The 18,625-nt window shown below is 40.1% G+C and overlaps 4 protein-coding genes across 4 annotated transcripts in view; 2 read left to right on the plus strand and 2 right to left on the minus strand.

Annotated features, from left to right (window-relative positions):
• Nucleotides 1-18,625, minus strand: part of LOC134749465 (protein VAC14 homolog) — a 429,047-nt gene that overhangs the window by 89,349 nt on the left and 321,073 nt on the right. The gene's annotated exons all lie outside the window — the stretch shown is intronic.
• LOC134749770 (proteasome subunit beta type-1) lies at nucleotides 40-954 on the plus strand. The gene has a single exon (XM_063684804.1). It carries the CDS (start codon nucleotides 159-161, stop codon nucleotides 855-857), a length of 699 nt encoding a protein of 232 aa, XP_063540874.1. The 5' UTR covers nucleotides 40-158; the 3' UTR covers nucleotides 858-954.
• Nucleotides 1,041-4,527, minus strand: LOC134749768 (trafficking protein particle complex subunit 11). Its single transcript, XM_063684801.1, has one exon. The coding sequence runs from the start codon at nucleotides 4,363-4,365 to the stop codon at nucleotides 1,057-1,059; it is 3,309 nt and encodes a 1,102-aa protein (XP_063540871.1). The 5' UTR covers nucleotides 4,366-4,527; the 3' UTR covers nucleotides 1,041-1,056.
• On the plus strand, nucleotides 4,673-5,795 carry LOC134749769 (SAP30-binding protein). The gene has a single exon (XM_063684802.1). It carries the CDS (start codon nucleotides 4,799-4,801, stop codon nucleotides 5,654-5,656), a length of 858 nt encoding a protein of 285 aa, XP_063540872.1. The 5' UTR covers nucleotides 4,673-4,798; the 3' UTR covers nucleotides 5,657-5,795.

The following is an 18,625-nucleotide window of genomic DNA, read 5'->3' on the forward strand; positions in this document are numbered from 1 at the left end:
AAAAACCAAATTGAATTTATTTTCTTGGTAAATGGTAACACTGCATTAAATGTCAAATTTGCAATAGCTGCTTCTGGGTGAATTTGTGCATGTCATCGAATTAAACAAAGTTTTGTACTCATTTCAATAGCCCGATAAAATTTGAATTTAAAACAATAATGTTGAACGTCCAAGGCAACTTCCCTGAGTACGCGGTACCCGGCGCCGTGCAGCATCGCTTCGAGCCGTACGCCGACAACGGCGGCAGCGTAGTCGCGATCGCCGGCGATGACTATGCGGTGATCGGAGCGGACACCCGGCTGAGCACGGGCTTCTCCATCTACACGCGCGAGCAGAAGAAGCTGTTCCAGCTGTCGTCGCGCACGGTGCTGGGTGCGACGGGCTGCTGGTGCGACACGCTAACGCTCACAAGGTTGCTCGCGGCGCGCATGCAGATGTACGAGCAGGAACATAACAAGCCCATGACGACCCCCGCCGTCGCGCAGATGCTCTCCACCATGCTGTACTACAAACGGTTCTTCCCATACTACATCTCTAATGTTTTGGCTGGCTTGGACGGAGAGGGCAAGGGTTGTGTGTACAGTTACGACCCCATCGGGCACTGCGAGCGCTCAAACTACCGCGCCGGCGGCTCTGCGGGCGCTCAGTTGCAGCCCCTGCTTGATAACCAGATTGGTCTGAAGAACATGCAGAATGTAACTGAAGCACCCCTGCCTAAGGAAAAAGCTCTGGCTCTTATCAAGGATGTGTTCATCAGTGCGGCGGAGAGAGACATCTACACCGGAGACAGCATTTATATCCTCATAATCACAGCTAATGGTATTCAAGAGGAGAAATTTGCTCTGCGTAGAGATTAAGCAATTTATATTACTAAATAAATAAACAATAAAGAAAAATTGTGTTGTATGCAAACCTTGTGATAGGTATTTTTAAATAAATAACATACATAACAAATAACTGCATTTATTATTTAAATAATAAGGTAACTACAATAAAACTAGATATTTGTTTAATTATTTACATTCCAATAAAAACGAAAGTAACATCTCATAGATTTTATTTCTTGTACTTAGGCATAACAAATATATTATCAGGAAAAGTTTTGTCAAACATCTCCCGGAGCGCGTCTTGTCCAGGGTGGTCACCGATCAGCACTGCTTTTAGTCTTGGGGGTGACGTGTTCCCGGCTACCAGTGGGTGGATGTTGTAACACACCTCTACACAATCGCCTGGGGGCACAGTAACTGACAGCTTCCTATACCCCGAGAACATGTAAGCATCAGACCCCTCAACTGTCAGCATGAGCCTCACTGGGCTGCTTGACTTTCCATACAATATGCACTTTAGTGGAACTGAAGTCTGTAGCTCTACTACTTGGGGATATTTGACTTCTACGGCTATGGGACACTCTTCAATAGGCAGGCTGGATAAGGCAGTACTGCTCATCACACAGTGCCCGCTTGTGTTATTTTTCCGCCGCCATTTGATATTATATAACCCCACCCTAGTGGGATGATCTTTGGGCTTGTATTTCGCCTGAATACAAATAGCGTCCACAGCCGTATTTTTCTCCGTTACTTCTAAATTATCAATGCAAGACTGTGGTTTGATTGCATCAGCATATTTGAAACAATCAACTACTTCTAGTTCCGTGTCTACTATCACCAGATCCCAAGGACTTAGGATTTTAACATTAGGCATGACAATAAGAGGGTCATCTATGAAGCACTTAGAGATAGGTTTGAAGTTCATAGCAACGAAGTTTGTAGAAACTTCGAACGGCTTTACTACGGGTATTTTTGTCGTAAAGTCCTTTACACATTCTAGCTTGGAGACTTCTGGAAGATCAATGAAGTAAGAGACTTTTATTTGGACTGTGGTTGTGGAAGTTCTGTTAGTCTTCAAGAAGAATGTGCTGGAGTGTGTGGAGGACTTATCAATGCTACCAGGCGATATCTGGAGAGGCTGGGTCTGAGGTTGTCCCTCTATAAGGCTCAGCTCGGTGACCGCCTCAGGGTTTTGATTATCAGGAGTGCTAAGCAAGGAAACAGTGATTTTGACATCGTAAACTGAAGTGTTTTCGTCGTTTGTTATTGTGAAGGTGGAGGGGAACCACTCGCCCTGCAGCGCGGGGCTCTGGTTGCTGACGCTGTTGGACAGGCGGCACTCGCGCGCCACGATGTGCGCGATCGTCGAAGGCACGATGCTATCGAATTCGTAATCAGCTTTAGGACTGTGTATGAAGTGCAGTAGCTCTGGGTGGATAGCTGTTTCCATGTTCTTGTTTTCTTCCATTTTAAAGTTCATGACAATTTTCCGTTTCTTATCATTGTCTAGGGCGAAGGAGATGTTTTTGACAGTAATATCTGAGCCGTTATCCTTGGAGTTGCATTTGAATTGGCACAAGAACCTCTTTACTTTACCCCCCTCAAGCATAATGGTGTTGCCGTCTGTTATGGGAATCTCGATAGTTTCCGTGAGACTCGAAACTGCAACTAGAGCTTTCTTGACCTCGAGCGTCGTAGCGTAAGTGAGTCGCACGTAAACTTCGACTTCGATAGTTTCGTCCATTTTATATTTCTGCTGGGTGAACTTTGGTTTGACCTCGAGGACGCTGGATATGTTCGCCATGTCAACATTGACGGTAAATGGTTCGCGTTCGGCTGCTGCCTGCCAGAGGTCGGCAGCACGCGCTGCAGCCGCCGCAGGCAGGTCGGGCTCTGCCAAGGGGACGTCTAGATTAAGCACAGCCATGATATTCTTGTATATCCTGTCCTTATCATTGTTTGGCACTTGAATGTGTTTAGACAAGGCTTCAAGAGACAGCTGGACGTAGTCTTGCACCACAGCAGAGAGGTATGCGCACTGCAGAGCTCGATTTAGTACGTGCGACGCGAGGAACCACCAGCGCTCGCGCCGGTAGTCCCACAGCATGTGGCTGAGCAGGGTCAGCGCCTTGCCGTAGTCCGCGCAGTAGTAGTACTCGTTCGCCATCTCCACCACCAGTTGTTTTCGCATGCGCGGCGAATGGAACGTCTTGAACTGCGAGATAGCACTGCCTAGAAAACTGATGACTACTGTAGAGTGGTTGAAAATCCTTTCATTGTATTGCAAGGCCTGTACAGCTGCTTGCTCTCTCTGCGGATCATGAGGGTCGGCACTCAGACGGCCAGGCCTCCATGGCCTCTGCCCGTAAAACTCTACAATACCTTCTAAAGGATCAGGTGCCGGAGGATACTGGGTTACCTCGGCACAAACTGACCGCATCGCATGTCTCCTCTTCACTGAGAACTGAGCCGCATGCTGATAATAGAAGCCAGGGTGTTGTGACTGTATTGCTGGAAGCCCTGCGCGTATGGCTTCATCAAACAACTCTCCAAAGGCACTGTACTGTCTCGCAATCCATGCGTAGTGTTCAAATAACAGCTCTGTAGGGCCAATTCTATTTTTATACCTCTCAATGTGTGTTTTGAGCTGTGCTATAGCATCTCTAGCCATGTTTAAGGCAAATAGTAGTTTACAGAGTTTGTAGTTGATGTAACCAGCTACAGTTCTCACCTCGTGCATGTTGGTGTCAACTGCTCTGGTTTCCAGCAGGTTGTTGTAGGCATGGAGATAGTGCTTGTGCGCAGTGCTCAGGTCCTGTTTAAGTTCATTAAGGAAGCCTAACTTAAATTGGTGTCTCACAAAAAGATACTGGTGTGTGGTCTTGTTGAGGTGGTCTCGGTGTTGCTTTATGTTTTTAGTTTCGTGATGATAGTAGTTCTGTGCAATATCGTAGAATGCGTTTTCGAGTCGCACTATGTATCCCATGAGATGGTCATTGTGTGGTAGTACAAAAAGCGCCTTTGACTGAATTTCGCAGGCTGCACAGAGGGCCTGCGCGCGCTCGGCGCCCAGCATGTACTCGGATGGCGGTGGTGTGAGCCCATCCTGCACCACGACCACGGCGACGCGCGTGGCGTGGCCCTCCACGGCCGCGCGGATGCTCTGCACTCGAGACGCGCACTCAATAATCTTCTCGTTCCACTGGGGGTCATTCCACTCCATGTCATAAAAAATCACGACGACGGAGGGCACGAGAGCCACTCGCTTGTGAATCCAGTTCTTCTTGAGTATGCCCTTGGGGATGTACCATTCGTAAGAGTTCCGCTTTGGCTTGACTACGGGAAACTCGAATGTATTCTGCAACAGCTTGAAGCGCACCGCGGCACGCTCGGCGCGGCGGTTGTTGCTGAAGGCGTCCCACACAGCCTTGTGCACGGCGTTGTTCACTGTGTCCAGCCCCGAGAGCCCCACCAACGCCAGGGGCTTCAAAATGATCTCGGGCGGAAACTCCGTCGGGTCACTCGGCTGCGTCGCCATCTCGCTGCTGTTGTGTAACTACTATCGACACATTAACTTAAACGATCGCTTGCCTATCACTGTTTACACGTCTCACTGGAAGTGTATCATTATTTTTCATCAATAATTTCTAATTTCTACATTCTCCAACACCTCCATCATTCGTCAAAATGACAGTCAGCAGTATTGCGTTCCGTTCTACTTCAACTGAAAAAACCGAAACCGCACTGCGACAACTGCCGTTACTGAACGAAAACAGTTATCAACCTATTCATGCGTATTCAATAAATTAAAACATTTCTAAACGCATTAAAAAAAAAAAATCTTGTTGTCAGTGTTTGACGTTCACGTTAACATATTTTGCCTTGGCATTTTACTATTTTGTTAAAAACTTTCTGTAAAATTGCCTAAATTCACGTCCTCATTGTGTTTTACTCTCAAATATTAACTCACCATGACGTCCCAAGCCTTAGCTTCTCTCACAGCGACGTATACTGATTCCGAAGGCGAGGAAGACATCGAGGAGCAGACCCCCGAGAAGGATGAGGCCAGAACTCACTCTGCGCCGCCGAGTCCGCGGCGCGCCACGGACGGCGACGGCCCGGCGTCGGCGCCCATCAGCCCCAAGAAGCAGCTAGTGTCCTACGTCGACGAAACGATGGTGTCGGACGAAGAAGGGCTTTCACCGGCTCCAGGCAGCCAGGACGACATGCGGCGCCTCTCTATGGAGACAGACACGGACGAGGCGGTGCCGCGCTCCGACCCCGACGACTCGCAAGACGGCGCTAGCATCCCCCCTGAACCCGCCGGCAAGTGCCCCAAGGAACTCCAAGAAACTATTGCCAAGTTCTACAACCGTATGCTCACAGAAGGTCTTGACATGAACCGAATAATCCAGGATAAGAAAAACTTCAGGAATCCTAGTATCTATGAGAAACTCATTCAGTTCTGTGATATCAATGAGCTGGATACAAACTATCCACCTGAAATCTATGACCCTTTGAAATGGGGTAAAGAATCCTTCTATGATGAGTTGGCTCGGGTTCAAAAGCTAGAAATGGACAGAAGAGAAAAAGAAAAGAAAGAAAAGCTAGCTAAGATTGATTTCATATCTGGAGTGGCCAAGAAATCAGAGAGTGATGATGAGAAGAAGCGGAAATCAAAATGGGACCAGGCGGCACCTAATGTAGGATCCAAACCAACCATAAAACAGCCCGGTCTGTTGCAGCAGCCCCTAACTAGCAATGTCACTGGTACCAAGGGCACTGTTATATCTGCTTTTGGATCTTTACCTAAGAAACCCAAAATCTGATCGGATGAATAATAAAATTTGTTTGCAACTTGAACTGAGCAGAGTGAGTGAGGTTAAACTTTTCTGAAGAAACTTACTTTATATGTAACTGTGGAATTAATTTTTGTAAATTCTGTGCTCTATATCTTATTTATAAGTATTAAACATTAAAATATTAAATATAATTGATATTTTTCTTGTATTTTTTTAATTCCTATTTACTTTAGTACCTTATCACTAACATATATTATATATTGTATTCAATGATTCAGGTTCTATGTTACTGATATCATTTTTTTTTTCATTCATAATTTAAGAGCATGGCTCTTGTCGGTGGAGTATGCGCCAGTTTTCTCGGTCCTCAACCAGGTTCTTTAGGTCCCTGTAAGACACGACATTTGCTTTCGCTTTCAGTGATATCAACTGATATTAAATTTTAAACAGGATTTACAGCTTTCTCAGGAAAGCGGATACGGGAAGTCAAACAAAAAAGTTGTAAAACAATAAAATATAGCCGCTTATATAATATAATTACTATTTATCTTGCTACAGATGAGCCAAAATAGTGTGTAATGTCGAGTCTTGCCAGTTCGCGCCTCCTTTGACGCGGGCTGATAAACCTACAGCCGATAAACTAGCACAGGCGTGAACAATCTGCGAAATCGACGCTACGTTCGAGCCGTGATTCGCGCATGAGTGTGGAGGGCCCTTCATCTGGTAAAACATGGGTAGAGTTAGACCAAGAAAAGTCTGCAGCGATTTTGATAGCATACGCAGTGCAAATGTTATTTTAAACGTCAAACGTCTATTAAATTATGACGTATAAATAACACTTGCACTGTGTGTGCTATCAAAATCGCTGCAGACTTTTCTTGGTCTAACTTCTAAAACCCATTTTATAAAACTGGATTAGGCATGAGTGGTGGGGGGAACTGTCAGAACAGGATAGCCTTATGTATCGCAAAGCGTTATTATTGTTTGTCCTTGTCTTCACTTTTTTTTTTATTCCCCACCGTAAATTTGTATGGTTTAGGCCCCATTCACACGAGAGCTTAAAAAGCGTTGCGTGTGTGACGTACCCATAAGTAAGAGCGAGAAAGCGATATCTCCTTCTCGCTGTTACTTATGGTTGCGTCACACACGCAACGCTTTTAAGCTCTCGTGCGTATGGGGCCTAATGGTGCGACGTGTGACTATAGTTTGTCAAAGGACTGTCTCATTTCAAACATAGAGAGAATCATACTATAGTTGGTAATTTACTGACAATTTGGTTTGACCAACTATAATAATCATATTGTCGCATTGCATATGTTCTGTTCCTCACGGGCGCATGCGGTAGGCCACTTCTATAGGATCCTACCCAAAGAGTAGTATAATATATAGGAGAAAGAGAGCCCTCTCGTGGAACTTTTTTGTATCCATTTTGAAGCGCCATCTGTAAATCTGAACAACAAGCATTAACGTCAATATTCATACCTACAGGGCCTGTTTACATATTGATTAATGTTTAGTACGACTTCATACATTTGTTACAAATGTATAAACTCACACTAAACACTAATCAATATGTAAACAGGGTCATATATCTATAATTTGTTATATCGAGTTTGCTTTTCTAGTACCCATTAATCAACAACTTTATTATAATATTTGCTTGATGTAAGATATATTGGCAAGCACATATTGTAAAGACATACAGGAAAAGTAAGTACAATACAATGTTATACAAAGCATGATTTTAACAAGAAAATTATAATAAAGTAGCTCGTTAAGTGCTGGATAAAATTAAATAATAAGGTGAGTATAAATTGGAAAGAAAAGATAGTTGATATTTCATAATTTAAAATTCAAAAGTTTATTACACAAGTCGATATAACATTTACATGAAGAAAACATCGTCACATTTACAAATACAGGAGCCAAAAGTTTACTACACATGTCGATATAACATTTACATGAGGAAAACATCGCAACATATACAAATACAGGAGGCAATATCTACCTCATGCATGGGTAAACATAACTTTACTTAACCTGCCTAGTTTCCCACTCATCTACTCAAAGGTTATTTGGAAGAGACCCCTTATAGGGATAAATTCGCCTTTGTACTTCCATTACTATATGTTTATGTTTATCAAAAAATGTTCCTAGTTAAACTTCTTATACCTACACAGTTTACACAATAAATATTGTATGATAAAGTATTTTTGTAAACCTGTGTTGTGTACAATAAATTGATTGCTACTGTGTGTGTGGTGGACTTGGTCACTTTTTCTTCAGTGTATGATATCTATTTCAGTTTATAAAAAACATATACTTTATACCACAATAAACGTATCACACGATAGCAATTGGAAGAGACCGGGGAATTAGCGTCATGGCTCTTAGAGGGAAAGATATTATGTAATAAGAAAAAACCGATTAAATAAAGACTTTTTTATATGTACATACACAACAATCCATGGAGCCTAGGCTTTCGTTAAAATTTACAATATAAAGCTAATAAGAACCGGTGAAGGCCTACCAATTAGCGTTGGGAGCTTACTATCACACCATGGCAATTAGAAGAGATCTGGCAATTAGCGTCGTGGCTCTTAGAGATAATGATATTATTTAATAAATAAATAAAAACGATTAAATAAAGATATTTTTATGTACATTTTCAAGCTTAGCAAGCTTTCAGTAGGTAAATAATTTATTACAAGTACACCATTTGTCTATAACAGATTTTCTCTTTTTTGCTGAAAGTCCATGCATTTTAGTATGAAACAATTTATAAGAAAATCAAATAACCTAAGCCAAAGCAGACATTAAAAATGTACAGATGGACATAAATTTATATTAAACATATTAGTTTTTTTTTATCAAAATAAATATCTGCCAACTTGTATTTATACTAAACGTTACAATACAGGCTGTACAATATAAAAATGAAGCAAGGAAATTAAATTCGATTCGTCACTAATACATTCAATTTGGAGATATTAAAGGTCCCTAATGTCAAAAAAACAATATTTATTTTGATGAAAATAAAAGACACGAATTCCATATAACTTTGGATATGAACATCCGACCAAAATGACATTTTAACATAACGGTAATAAATAGTGAATTATCTATCTAACAAAATGTAAACACATTGTGAGGTGTATGAGGAATGTTATGAAATTGAAGGAAGCGAAAGAGGTATGTCAGGATCGTAGCAAGTGGAAATCCGTGGTCTCTGCCTACCCCTCCGGGAAATAGGCGTGATTATATGTATGTATGTATGTATGTATGTATGTATATCAGTAGATACAACTTTTTGCCTATAATTTTAGTAACAATACGTTTTGGTTCTGATATGTTAAGTGTGCATCACGAAATGGACCCAACTCAGCGTAATGCTAGATATAAAGCCAGCGCTGGTCTTCCGTGCGGTCCTTGAAGTGAGAAAGGCTTAGGCACATGTTAAAATGAAATTATTAGCAAAGTGCAGTCGGTGGAGGGAGAACACACATAATATTATGGAATGTCCCACATGAATTCTAGCAGCATCAGTTTGATAATTTCACTCCCGTAGAGAAGCCCACAAAATAAGGACAGCAGCACCCGTCGTGCACCTAGCCTAGCGAATCTGAAATATGTAAGTAATTGTTTTGCGTCAGGAGACTAAGCTAACAGTCTTATAAACGAATGCTACGGAATACACAACTAATACGTGTCCAATAAGTCAAAATTGTACCATATTACAGAGACGCATAGTCTTTACGGTTAATGCATGAAGTTTGGAGATGTGAAGTGTCCTTCCTCATCATCTTCCGTGCGTTATCCCGGCATTTTGCCACGACTCATGGGAGCCTAGGATCCGCTTGACAAGTAATCCTAAGAATCGGCGTAGGCACTAGTTTTTACGAAAGCGACTGCCATCTGATTGGTTATTTTGTGTTTAATTCCTTCGAATATAATTGTGTTTATGCCACTGTGGTAAGTTTAATTTCGCCTAATAATCTTTTCATCGCTTTGCCAGGTGGAAGTGAAAAATATTCACACAACAGCCTGTATTAGCACTTCGGACTCTATTTGTAAAGCGAGAATGCCATAATTTTTTTCTTTTAGTGAATAGCGTCGTCCTTTAGGGTGCTTCGTTGATTGTTATTGCATTTTCACTAAAAGCTGAGCTGGTTTCGTCATGTGCTGCACAATGTCATACTGTCTGGAACGCGGCAGTGCTTGTATGAAAGTCCCCTTTTGGGCAAACGGTTATCTTCCATTTGAAGTTGTTTTACCTTAAGCTGAACCTCACGTTTGTTCGAACCTGAAAGAAAACAAAATTATAATATTATACGTATAATTTTTAATAAATTTTGGTTTTAGTCTGTCACTATAAATTTAAGTTTTTTATGTCACCAAATTTATTGTTGATACAACTTTTTATCATCAACTGTATTTTTATTTCTACAATAGGCTAAGATGTCAAATTTTTATTTATGGTATCAATCGATCAGGTTTGTTTTTAGGATGGGATGAGATCCATTGCAAAAGACAAAAGTTAGAAATGATAGTCAAAGTCCGACGTCAACTACTGATGTGGAACACATACGGGCAGAAACAATGCCACTAACGGGAGCACACGCTCACACGCAACTAGCATACAGGGTTAAGCATTCCCTAAGTAAGGCTACAGACGAAAATCGCTAGTAGGCTATATAAACGCCCCATTGTAAAACTGTATCCTCGTCTATCATTCCAAAACTTAATCTTCTTGAGCGGTTGTTCAATATTCTTGCGGTATGCGGCCGGAGCGATAATATAAGTATATCAACTTTAGCGGGCTACAATTGCTATTCAATATTGTCCTGTCTCGTTGGTCAGTAGTCCTAGTAGTAGTACCTTCGAGTTTTTATGTAAAAGAGGTTATGCCGAAAAGGAATTTGGCGCAGCAGCGCATAATGCAGAGGTGGTGGCATTATAATCACACACCAGGAATACTAATCCACACCTTTTTGTAAAACAAAATATAACTAAATGTCAAAACTAAATGTAACTAAATATAACTAAATGTTATTATATATCTTGTTATAATAATTGGTGACGTTATAAATATTTACCTTCATCTAATGTCTTTCTTTTCGAACGACTCATCACACTATAATTATGTTCTGCAAATACAGAAGAATCTGCAGTACATATGTTGTTGATGATGGTAGGCACCTCAGACTGTTGTATAGCGGGCGTAACTAGAAGAAAACAATACAAATAAATCTACATAATCATTGTTTAGGTAAGTACTTCCGAAAATAGGAGACCTAACAATTTCACCACTATTTCATAACTATCGAGACCTTAGAAAAATATTTAGTATTCATGTTTCTCACATGTATTTTAATAAAAAAATAAATTAATGGTAATTTATTCCCTTTTTGATCCAGAATCAAAATACAGAAAAGAAAATACAGCTTTTTATCGCTAAGAGCCCTATATCACATTGGCGATTTACGAAACTCACCGAGACTCAATTAGGTTGTGTTGTTTTATCGCAGAGTTCTTATGGCCACTTCCTATGTCCATCATCAGATAAGCTCGATGGAACCATAATATGTACTGTATTGTCACCCGACTTACATAATAAGTAAGTGAACTTTTAGCTCAACCAATAATGAGAAGTTGGTCTAGGCTTGTAAGATTTGACCCGAACATGCGTACAATATATACGTACATACAAATATTGCTAGAAAAATAAAAGCTTGTAATAAAAACCGGTCAAGAGCAGATTGAGCCATGCTCAGTGTAGGGCTCCGTAGTTACCATTCTGTCGAAGAGAAGACCTATCCAATAAGTCCAATAACACGTTGGATGTTGTACAGGTTAACATAGGGTTGAAGCGAAAAAATACGTGTGGGGGAGGTACGCTAAAATAGTTATTTACGATACAAGTGCGGAAAAGAGAAAATTCGAAACGAGTGGCGATAAATTAAAACACGACCGCAGGGAGTGTTTTAAATCGACACGAGTTGCGAATTACCTTTTCGCACGTGTATCGTACAACGTTTTACAGTACATATGGCCCTTTAAACTTTCGACATATGGACGAAAAGTGCTCTTTACGCACTAGTGCGAGAAAGTAGCACCATATGTACTGTAAAATATTTTTTCACCTCAGCAGCTCGAACAAGCCTACTTTCGTCACTCCCTGGAGTGAGGAAAGTGCGACTTTCCTCACTCCAGGGAGTGAAACAATGTAGCTTTTTAATTTAGTGAAGGCCATGAACTTCATACTACGCTACGGTACGGTACGGTACGGTACAAATAACTATTTCTAGTCTTTATTCTACCATTTGTCGGCATCATTGTTTTTTATATATCCATATCAAATTGCAGCTTTCTAGTACTAAGGCACATGGCACACTGCGTCCGATTCCGACGTGCAAGCGGAATGTCGCTATAATACGCGCATAGCGTTTTATCGCTAAAATACCGGAGCGATGTGCGAATCGGATGCCTTTCGATCATGTAACAAAGCTACGGACGGACAGACATACAGACAGGCATGTAGACGGACATGGCGAAACTACAAAATAAAAGCTTCCTCGGTATGTAGTTGACTACTAATACTCATGCTCTTCAATCCTATATCACTTCACTTGACATAATAGAAACCATCAAATACCTGGCATAGAAGCAGCAGAATGAAAGATGTGCTGATAGTCAATTCTAGGAGCAAATGTTGAGCGCTGGCAGTGCCTGGTGCCTGAAAGTATTATAAAGCTTATATTTATAAAAAAGAAAACTCCAACGTAATGCTACGACTTATGACATAAAGGGTCAAACTCTTTAGTAGACTTAGAGGTGTCATTCATAATTCTAAACTATATGTACCTACTTCGTATTTTTTACATTAGAAAATTTAGAAAGAAGGTAAGCGATTTTGAAGTGTCTTTTTATTAAAAACACTCTTGAAAAATAAGTCACAGCAAATATATAACAATTATAAATCATAATCATGCAATGAACCTGCTTTCTGTAGGTACCTAGTAACTAACACAGTACGTCAGTATAAATCCAATGCGTTTATGTATTGCCTGCGTATATTATTTTTAACTGTCCATAGCACGCAAGCGTAGGATTGAGACTAAATTATATTGCCGTCCCTCTACCAGATAAATTAAAAATATAAAACAAATCAAGGACTACCTGCAGGGCTTAAACTTTTTAGCTTCATGCAGAATTTCACCTAAATCAGTTGAATCGGTTCAGTTGTTTAGCCGTGAAAATGATAAAGAGTCAGACAGAAATATTTTCACGTTTATAAGCCACCTCTCAACTGCCTAGCCTCTCGGATCATGAATCGTCAAGCCCCAACCTCAAAACACCACCCTCTACCGTCTTCAGTCTTCACTTCTCACACCTACCCCTCACCTCTTAGTCTCTTTAGTCATTTCCAGTACTACCTACATTGTAAATCATAATACACTCAATCATAATATACCCAATAATAGAAAAGTTCCACTATATAGTCCGTGGTCTACATCAACAGGTCCACCCCCTAACATTAGTAGTTTTCCGGATTAAATGCTTGAGTTACTTTATAAGACACCGAAATCACCATATACGTGCCTTAAAAAAACTGGACAAGTGCAAGTCGGACTCGCCCACCGAGGGTTCCGTACTTTTTAGTATTGGTTGTTATAGCGAACATCATCTATCATCTGTGAAAATTTCAACTGTCTAGCTATCACGGTTGATGAGATACAGCCTGGTGACAGACAGACGGACAGCGGAGTCTTAGTAATAGGGTCCCGTTTTTACCCTTTTGGTACGGAACCCTAAAAATCAAGGAGTTCCCTCAATTCCTCATGGATAACATATATGTATTCCAACATTACTATCATCAGATCCAAAAAATATATTATGCGACCACTATGGAGGTAACGTCTTTCAAATTAAAAAAAATAATTGTTCAAATCGAACCACAGTGCACAGGAAGGTGTCGGAGTAATCGCTGAACATACTGCATATTATAAAATAACATTATTGTCAAAAAATCATCATCATCAGATTCACTTCATCAAATTGATGGTTTTCGAGAGAAAATGTTCGAGTTGCTTAAGAAAACACCCAACTCACTATACATGTAATGTACCTTTAAAAATCGGCCAAGTGCGAGTCGGGCTCGCGCACGAAGAGTTCCGTACCATTACGCAAAAAAATCACGTTTGTTGTATGGGAGCCCCACTTAAATATTTATTTTATTCTGTTTCGAGTGGGCCCTCCACACTCATGCGCGAATCACGGCGGAGTATTTGTTATTATAGCGGCAACAGAAATACATCATCTGTGAAAATTTCAACTGTCTAGCTATCACGGTTCGTGAGATACAGCCTGGTGACAGACGGACAGACAGACAGACAGATAGACAGACAGATAGACAGCAGACAGAGTCTTAGTAATAGGGTCCCGTTTTTACCCTTTGGGTACGTAATCCTAAAAATTGAGGACCTCCTTTCAAACTAAAAAATAATTACTCAAATCAGTCAAATCGGATCACGGGTGTCGGAGTTATCGGCGAACATACATAAAAAAACTGGCCAAGTGCAAGTCGGGCTCGCGCACGAAGGGTTCCGTACCATTACGCAAAAAAACGGCAAAAAAATCGCGTTTGTTGAATAGGAGCCCCACTTAAATATTTATTTTATTCTGTTTTTAGTATTTGATGATAAAGCGGCAACAGAAATATATCATTTGTGAAAATTTCTAATGTCTAAGCACTCACGGTTCATGAGATATAGCCTGGTGACAGACAGACGAACAGACGGACAGAGGAGTCTTAGTAAAGTCCTAAAAATAAGTTGGGCCAAGCCATGCTTTACTTATTTGTATCATTTCGTATTAATACATTATGTATTATTATATCAAATTTGAGCGTATAGCGCGAGCTAGGTAGTGCTAGGTGTTGGACATCTGTCGATTAAATTAAATAAAAAAACACACACACACACACACATGTACGTAATTACGTGACGCACAGTTAGTATGTGAGTGCAAGGATTGTTATTTACCTGGGGCCACCCTGGGGCAGAAGTAGCGAAATGAAAGGTAGGTTGATTGTGAATCCCAATTGGGATTGGGAATGGTCGTAAATGTACAGCCGGCGTCAAAAGAATTGAACATTCTGTTTAAACATAGGTAATTTTGTTCCTGACTTAAATTACAATTACAATTTAACTGTAATATAATTAAAACAATAGTTTACATGCATTACTAAAAATGTTTATATTCAATTTATATTGTATACTTGCCATGAATCTTAACACTTTTGCATAAGTATATAATATTTAGAAAAAAGCACGTAATTAAATTACTATTAATGTTTATGATGTTTATTTAGGGTTCCGGACCTCAAAAGGAAAAACGGAACCCTTATAGGATCACTTAATTTGTTGTCCGTCAAGACCTTGTGAACGCGTGGAGGTATCGAGTTGAAATTATAACCATATACCTACTCAGGTCTACACTATACAGTCCGTTGAAGTTGTAAAAACATCAAACTACTAACTATTCTAAGTTAACGTAAAAAAACCGGCCAAGTGCGAGTCGGACTCGCGCACGAAGGGTTCCGGACCATTACGCAAAAAACCGGCCAAGTGCGAGTCGGACTCGCGTTCCAAGGGTTCCGTACGTTACACAATTTACACAACATATTTTTTATGTGAAACGTGAGTGAAATGTAATTAACTAATAAAAAACTAAGCTAACTAAGCCCGACTCACGCTTGACTGCACATTTCTAATAGGTTTTCCTGTCATCTATAGGTAAAGAACTATTTTGTGTATTTTTTTAGAACCAGTAGTTTCGGAGATAAAGAGGGGGAATGGTCATTGCTTGCCTATTTTCTTGAATAACTTCTAAACTGTTTATCCTAAAATTATAAAAAAATATATTTGAGATTCTCACAATGATCTCTTTCATTTGATATGTAATACAATAAAGTTTGAAAAACTTTATTTTTTAATTTTCCCATTTACCCCCCAAAAGTGGCCCCCATGTTTAAAATTCAGTTGTATACGTTACATGTCCGTCTTTGGGTCACAAACTTATATATGTATACCAAATTTCAACTTAATTGGTCTGGACCAATTAAGTTGAAGTAGTTTCGGAGAAAATAGGCTGTGGCAGACAGACAGACAGACGCATGAGTGATCCTATAAGGGTTCCGTTTTTTTCCTTTTGAGGTACGGAACCCTAAAAACGGCAAAAAATCACGTTTGTTGTATGGGAGCCACACTTAAATATTTATTTTATTCTGTTTTTATATTTGTTGTTATAGCGGCAACAGAAATACATCATCTGTGAAAATTTCAACTGTCTAGCTATCACGGTTCATATGATATACAGCCTGTTGACAGACGGACGGACAGCGGAGTCTTAGTAATAGGGTCCCCTTTTTACCCTTTTGGTACGGAACCCTAAAAATCAAGGAGTTCCCTCAATTCCTCATGGATAACATATATGTATTCCAACATTACTATCATCAGATCCAAAAAATATATTATGCGACCACTATGGAGGTAACGTCTTTCAAATTAAAAAAAATAATTGTTCAAATCGAACCACAGTGCACAGGAAGGTGTCGGAGTAATCGCTGAACATACTGCATATTATAAAATAACATTATTATCAAAAAATCATCATCATCAGATTCACTTCATCAAATTGATGGTTTTCGAGAGAAAATGTTCGAGTTGCTTAAGAAAACACCCAACTCACTATACATGTAACGTACCTTTAAAAATCGGCCAAGTGCGAGTCGGGCTCGCGCACGAAGAGTTCCGTACCATTACGCAAAAAAATCACGTTTGTTGTATGGGAGCCCCACTTAAATATTTATTTTATTCTGTTTCGAGTGGGCCCTCCACACTCATGCGCGAATCACGGCGGAGTATTTGTTATTATAGCGGCAACAGAAATACATCAGCTGTGAAAATTTCAACTGTCTAGCTATCACGGTTCGTGAGATACAGCCTGGTGACAGACAGACGGACAGACAGACAGACAGATAGACAGACAGATAGACAGCAGACAGAGTCTTAGTAATAGGGTCCCGTTTTTACCCTTTGGGTACGTAATCCTAAATATTGAGGACCTCCTTTCAAACTAAAAAATAATTACTCAAATCAGTCAAATCGGATCACGGGTGTCGGAGTTATCGGCGAACATACATAAAAAAACTGGCCAAGTGCAAGTCGGGCTCGCGCACGAAGGGTTCCGTACCATTACGCAAAAAAACGGCAAAAAAATCGCGTTTGTTGAATAGGAGCCCCACTTAAATATTTATTTTATTCTGGTTTTAGTATTTGATGATAAAGCGGCAACAGAAATATATCATTTGTGAAAATTTCTAATGTCTAAGCACTCACGGTTCATGAGATATAGCCTGGTGACAGACAGACGAACAGACGGACATAGGAGTCTTAGTAAAGTCCTAAAAATAAGTTGGGCCAAGCCATGCTTTACCTATTTGTATCATTTCGTATTAATACATTATGTATTATTATATCAAATTTGAGCATATAGCGCGAGCTAGGTAGTGCTAGGTGTTGGACATCTGTCGATTAAATAAAATAAAAAAACACACACACACACACATGTACGTAATTACGTGACGCACAGTTAGTATGTGAGTGCAAGGATTGTTATTTACCTGGGGCCACCCTGGGGCAGAAGTAGCGAAATGAAAGGTAGGTTGATTGTGAATCCCAAGAGAAGTACTTATGTTGGGCGCATGATGTGCCTGAAAAAGCGTATTAAACATATGTTTACATACAAAATTTATGTTAAATATATTTATATCATTTATTTAGAGTTCAACGAGGGTGCGTAGTTTTAGGGTCGGCAACGTGCACGTATAACTATAACAGTAACACCTCTGGAGTTGCAGGCATCCATAGGCTACGGTGACTGCTTACAATCAGGCGGGCCGCATGCTTTTTTGCCACCGACGTATTAAAAAAAAATTAAAAGTATATTTATTGGGTGGAAATATAGGTACGTAGGTAGGTTTGGGACGCAGGTACCAAATCCCGAGCTAACCGAAATTACGATTCGAAAGTACCGTTAACAGTACCTATATACCTATATTGCTATAATTAATAATTATAATAATAAACCCAGACACTGGTGAAGTGATGACTGAGTGAGCGAAAGCAAGCGAAACATCTCCTTTTCAGCTTAGGTAGGTAAATATGCTTTCGTATGTACGCCGTTTGTCATTTCTCAATCGATTCTCATGACATTTTTGAGCAGCTTTGATAATTAGATACATTCGTTTTGCACTTTTTACAAGCTTTTATTTAACTTGACTGTTAGGAGGTAGGTATGAACTGAATGTTACATAAAAACACTACTACCAAACACTACTACTATTAAATAAAAACACTTTGAACTTTACTCGACTTCCGATTGAGCTGAAATTTTGCATACACATGTAAATCGGATGACAATCCAATATTATGATGACGTGGAGCTGATCTGATGACGGAGACAGGACTTGGTCTTGAGAACTCTGTGATAAACCAACGCAAACTAATTGTGTTTCGGATTGTTAGCATTGTCTCGAAGAGTATATTTGCACGGCACGTGGAAAGAAAAGTACCTACCTACAGTCAGCAATAAAAAGTTGTACATACCAAACTATTTTTTTCGCAAAAACTTATTTATATAGATAATCGCAATGACATAAACAGTCACTACCCACATATTTGGGGGCTAATTTGATAAATATTGTGCCTTTTAGGGTGCGACTCTGTACGTCCGCTGTCACGTCGCTAAAGATCCTTTATCTCGAGAAGTCGTGGAGGTATAGAGTAGAAATCAAAACTATATACTATAACTATAACTCAGGTCTACAGTCCCTTGAAGCTGGGACAAAATCAAACTTCTAAGTTGACGTAAATAAAACCGGCCAAGTGCGAGTCGGACTCGCGCACGAAGGGTTCCATACCATTACGGAAA

This window comes from Cydia strobilella, chromosome 18 (genome assembly GCF_947568885.1).
Source record: "Cydia strobilella chromosome 18, ilCydStro3.1, whole genome shotgun sequence".
In the NCBI taxonomy this organism is placed as follows: Eukaryota; Metazoa; Arthropoda; class Insecta; order Lepidoptera; family Tortricidae; genus Cydia; species Cydia strobilella.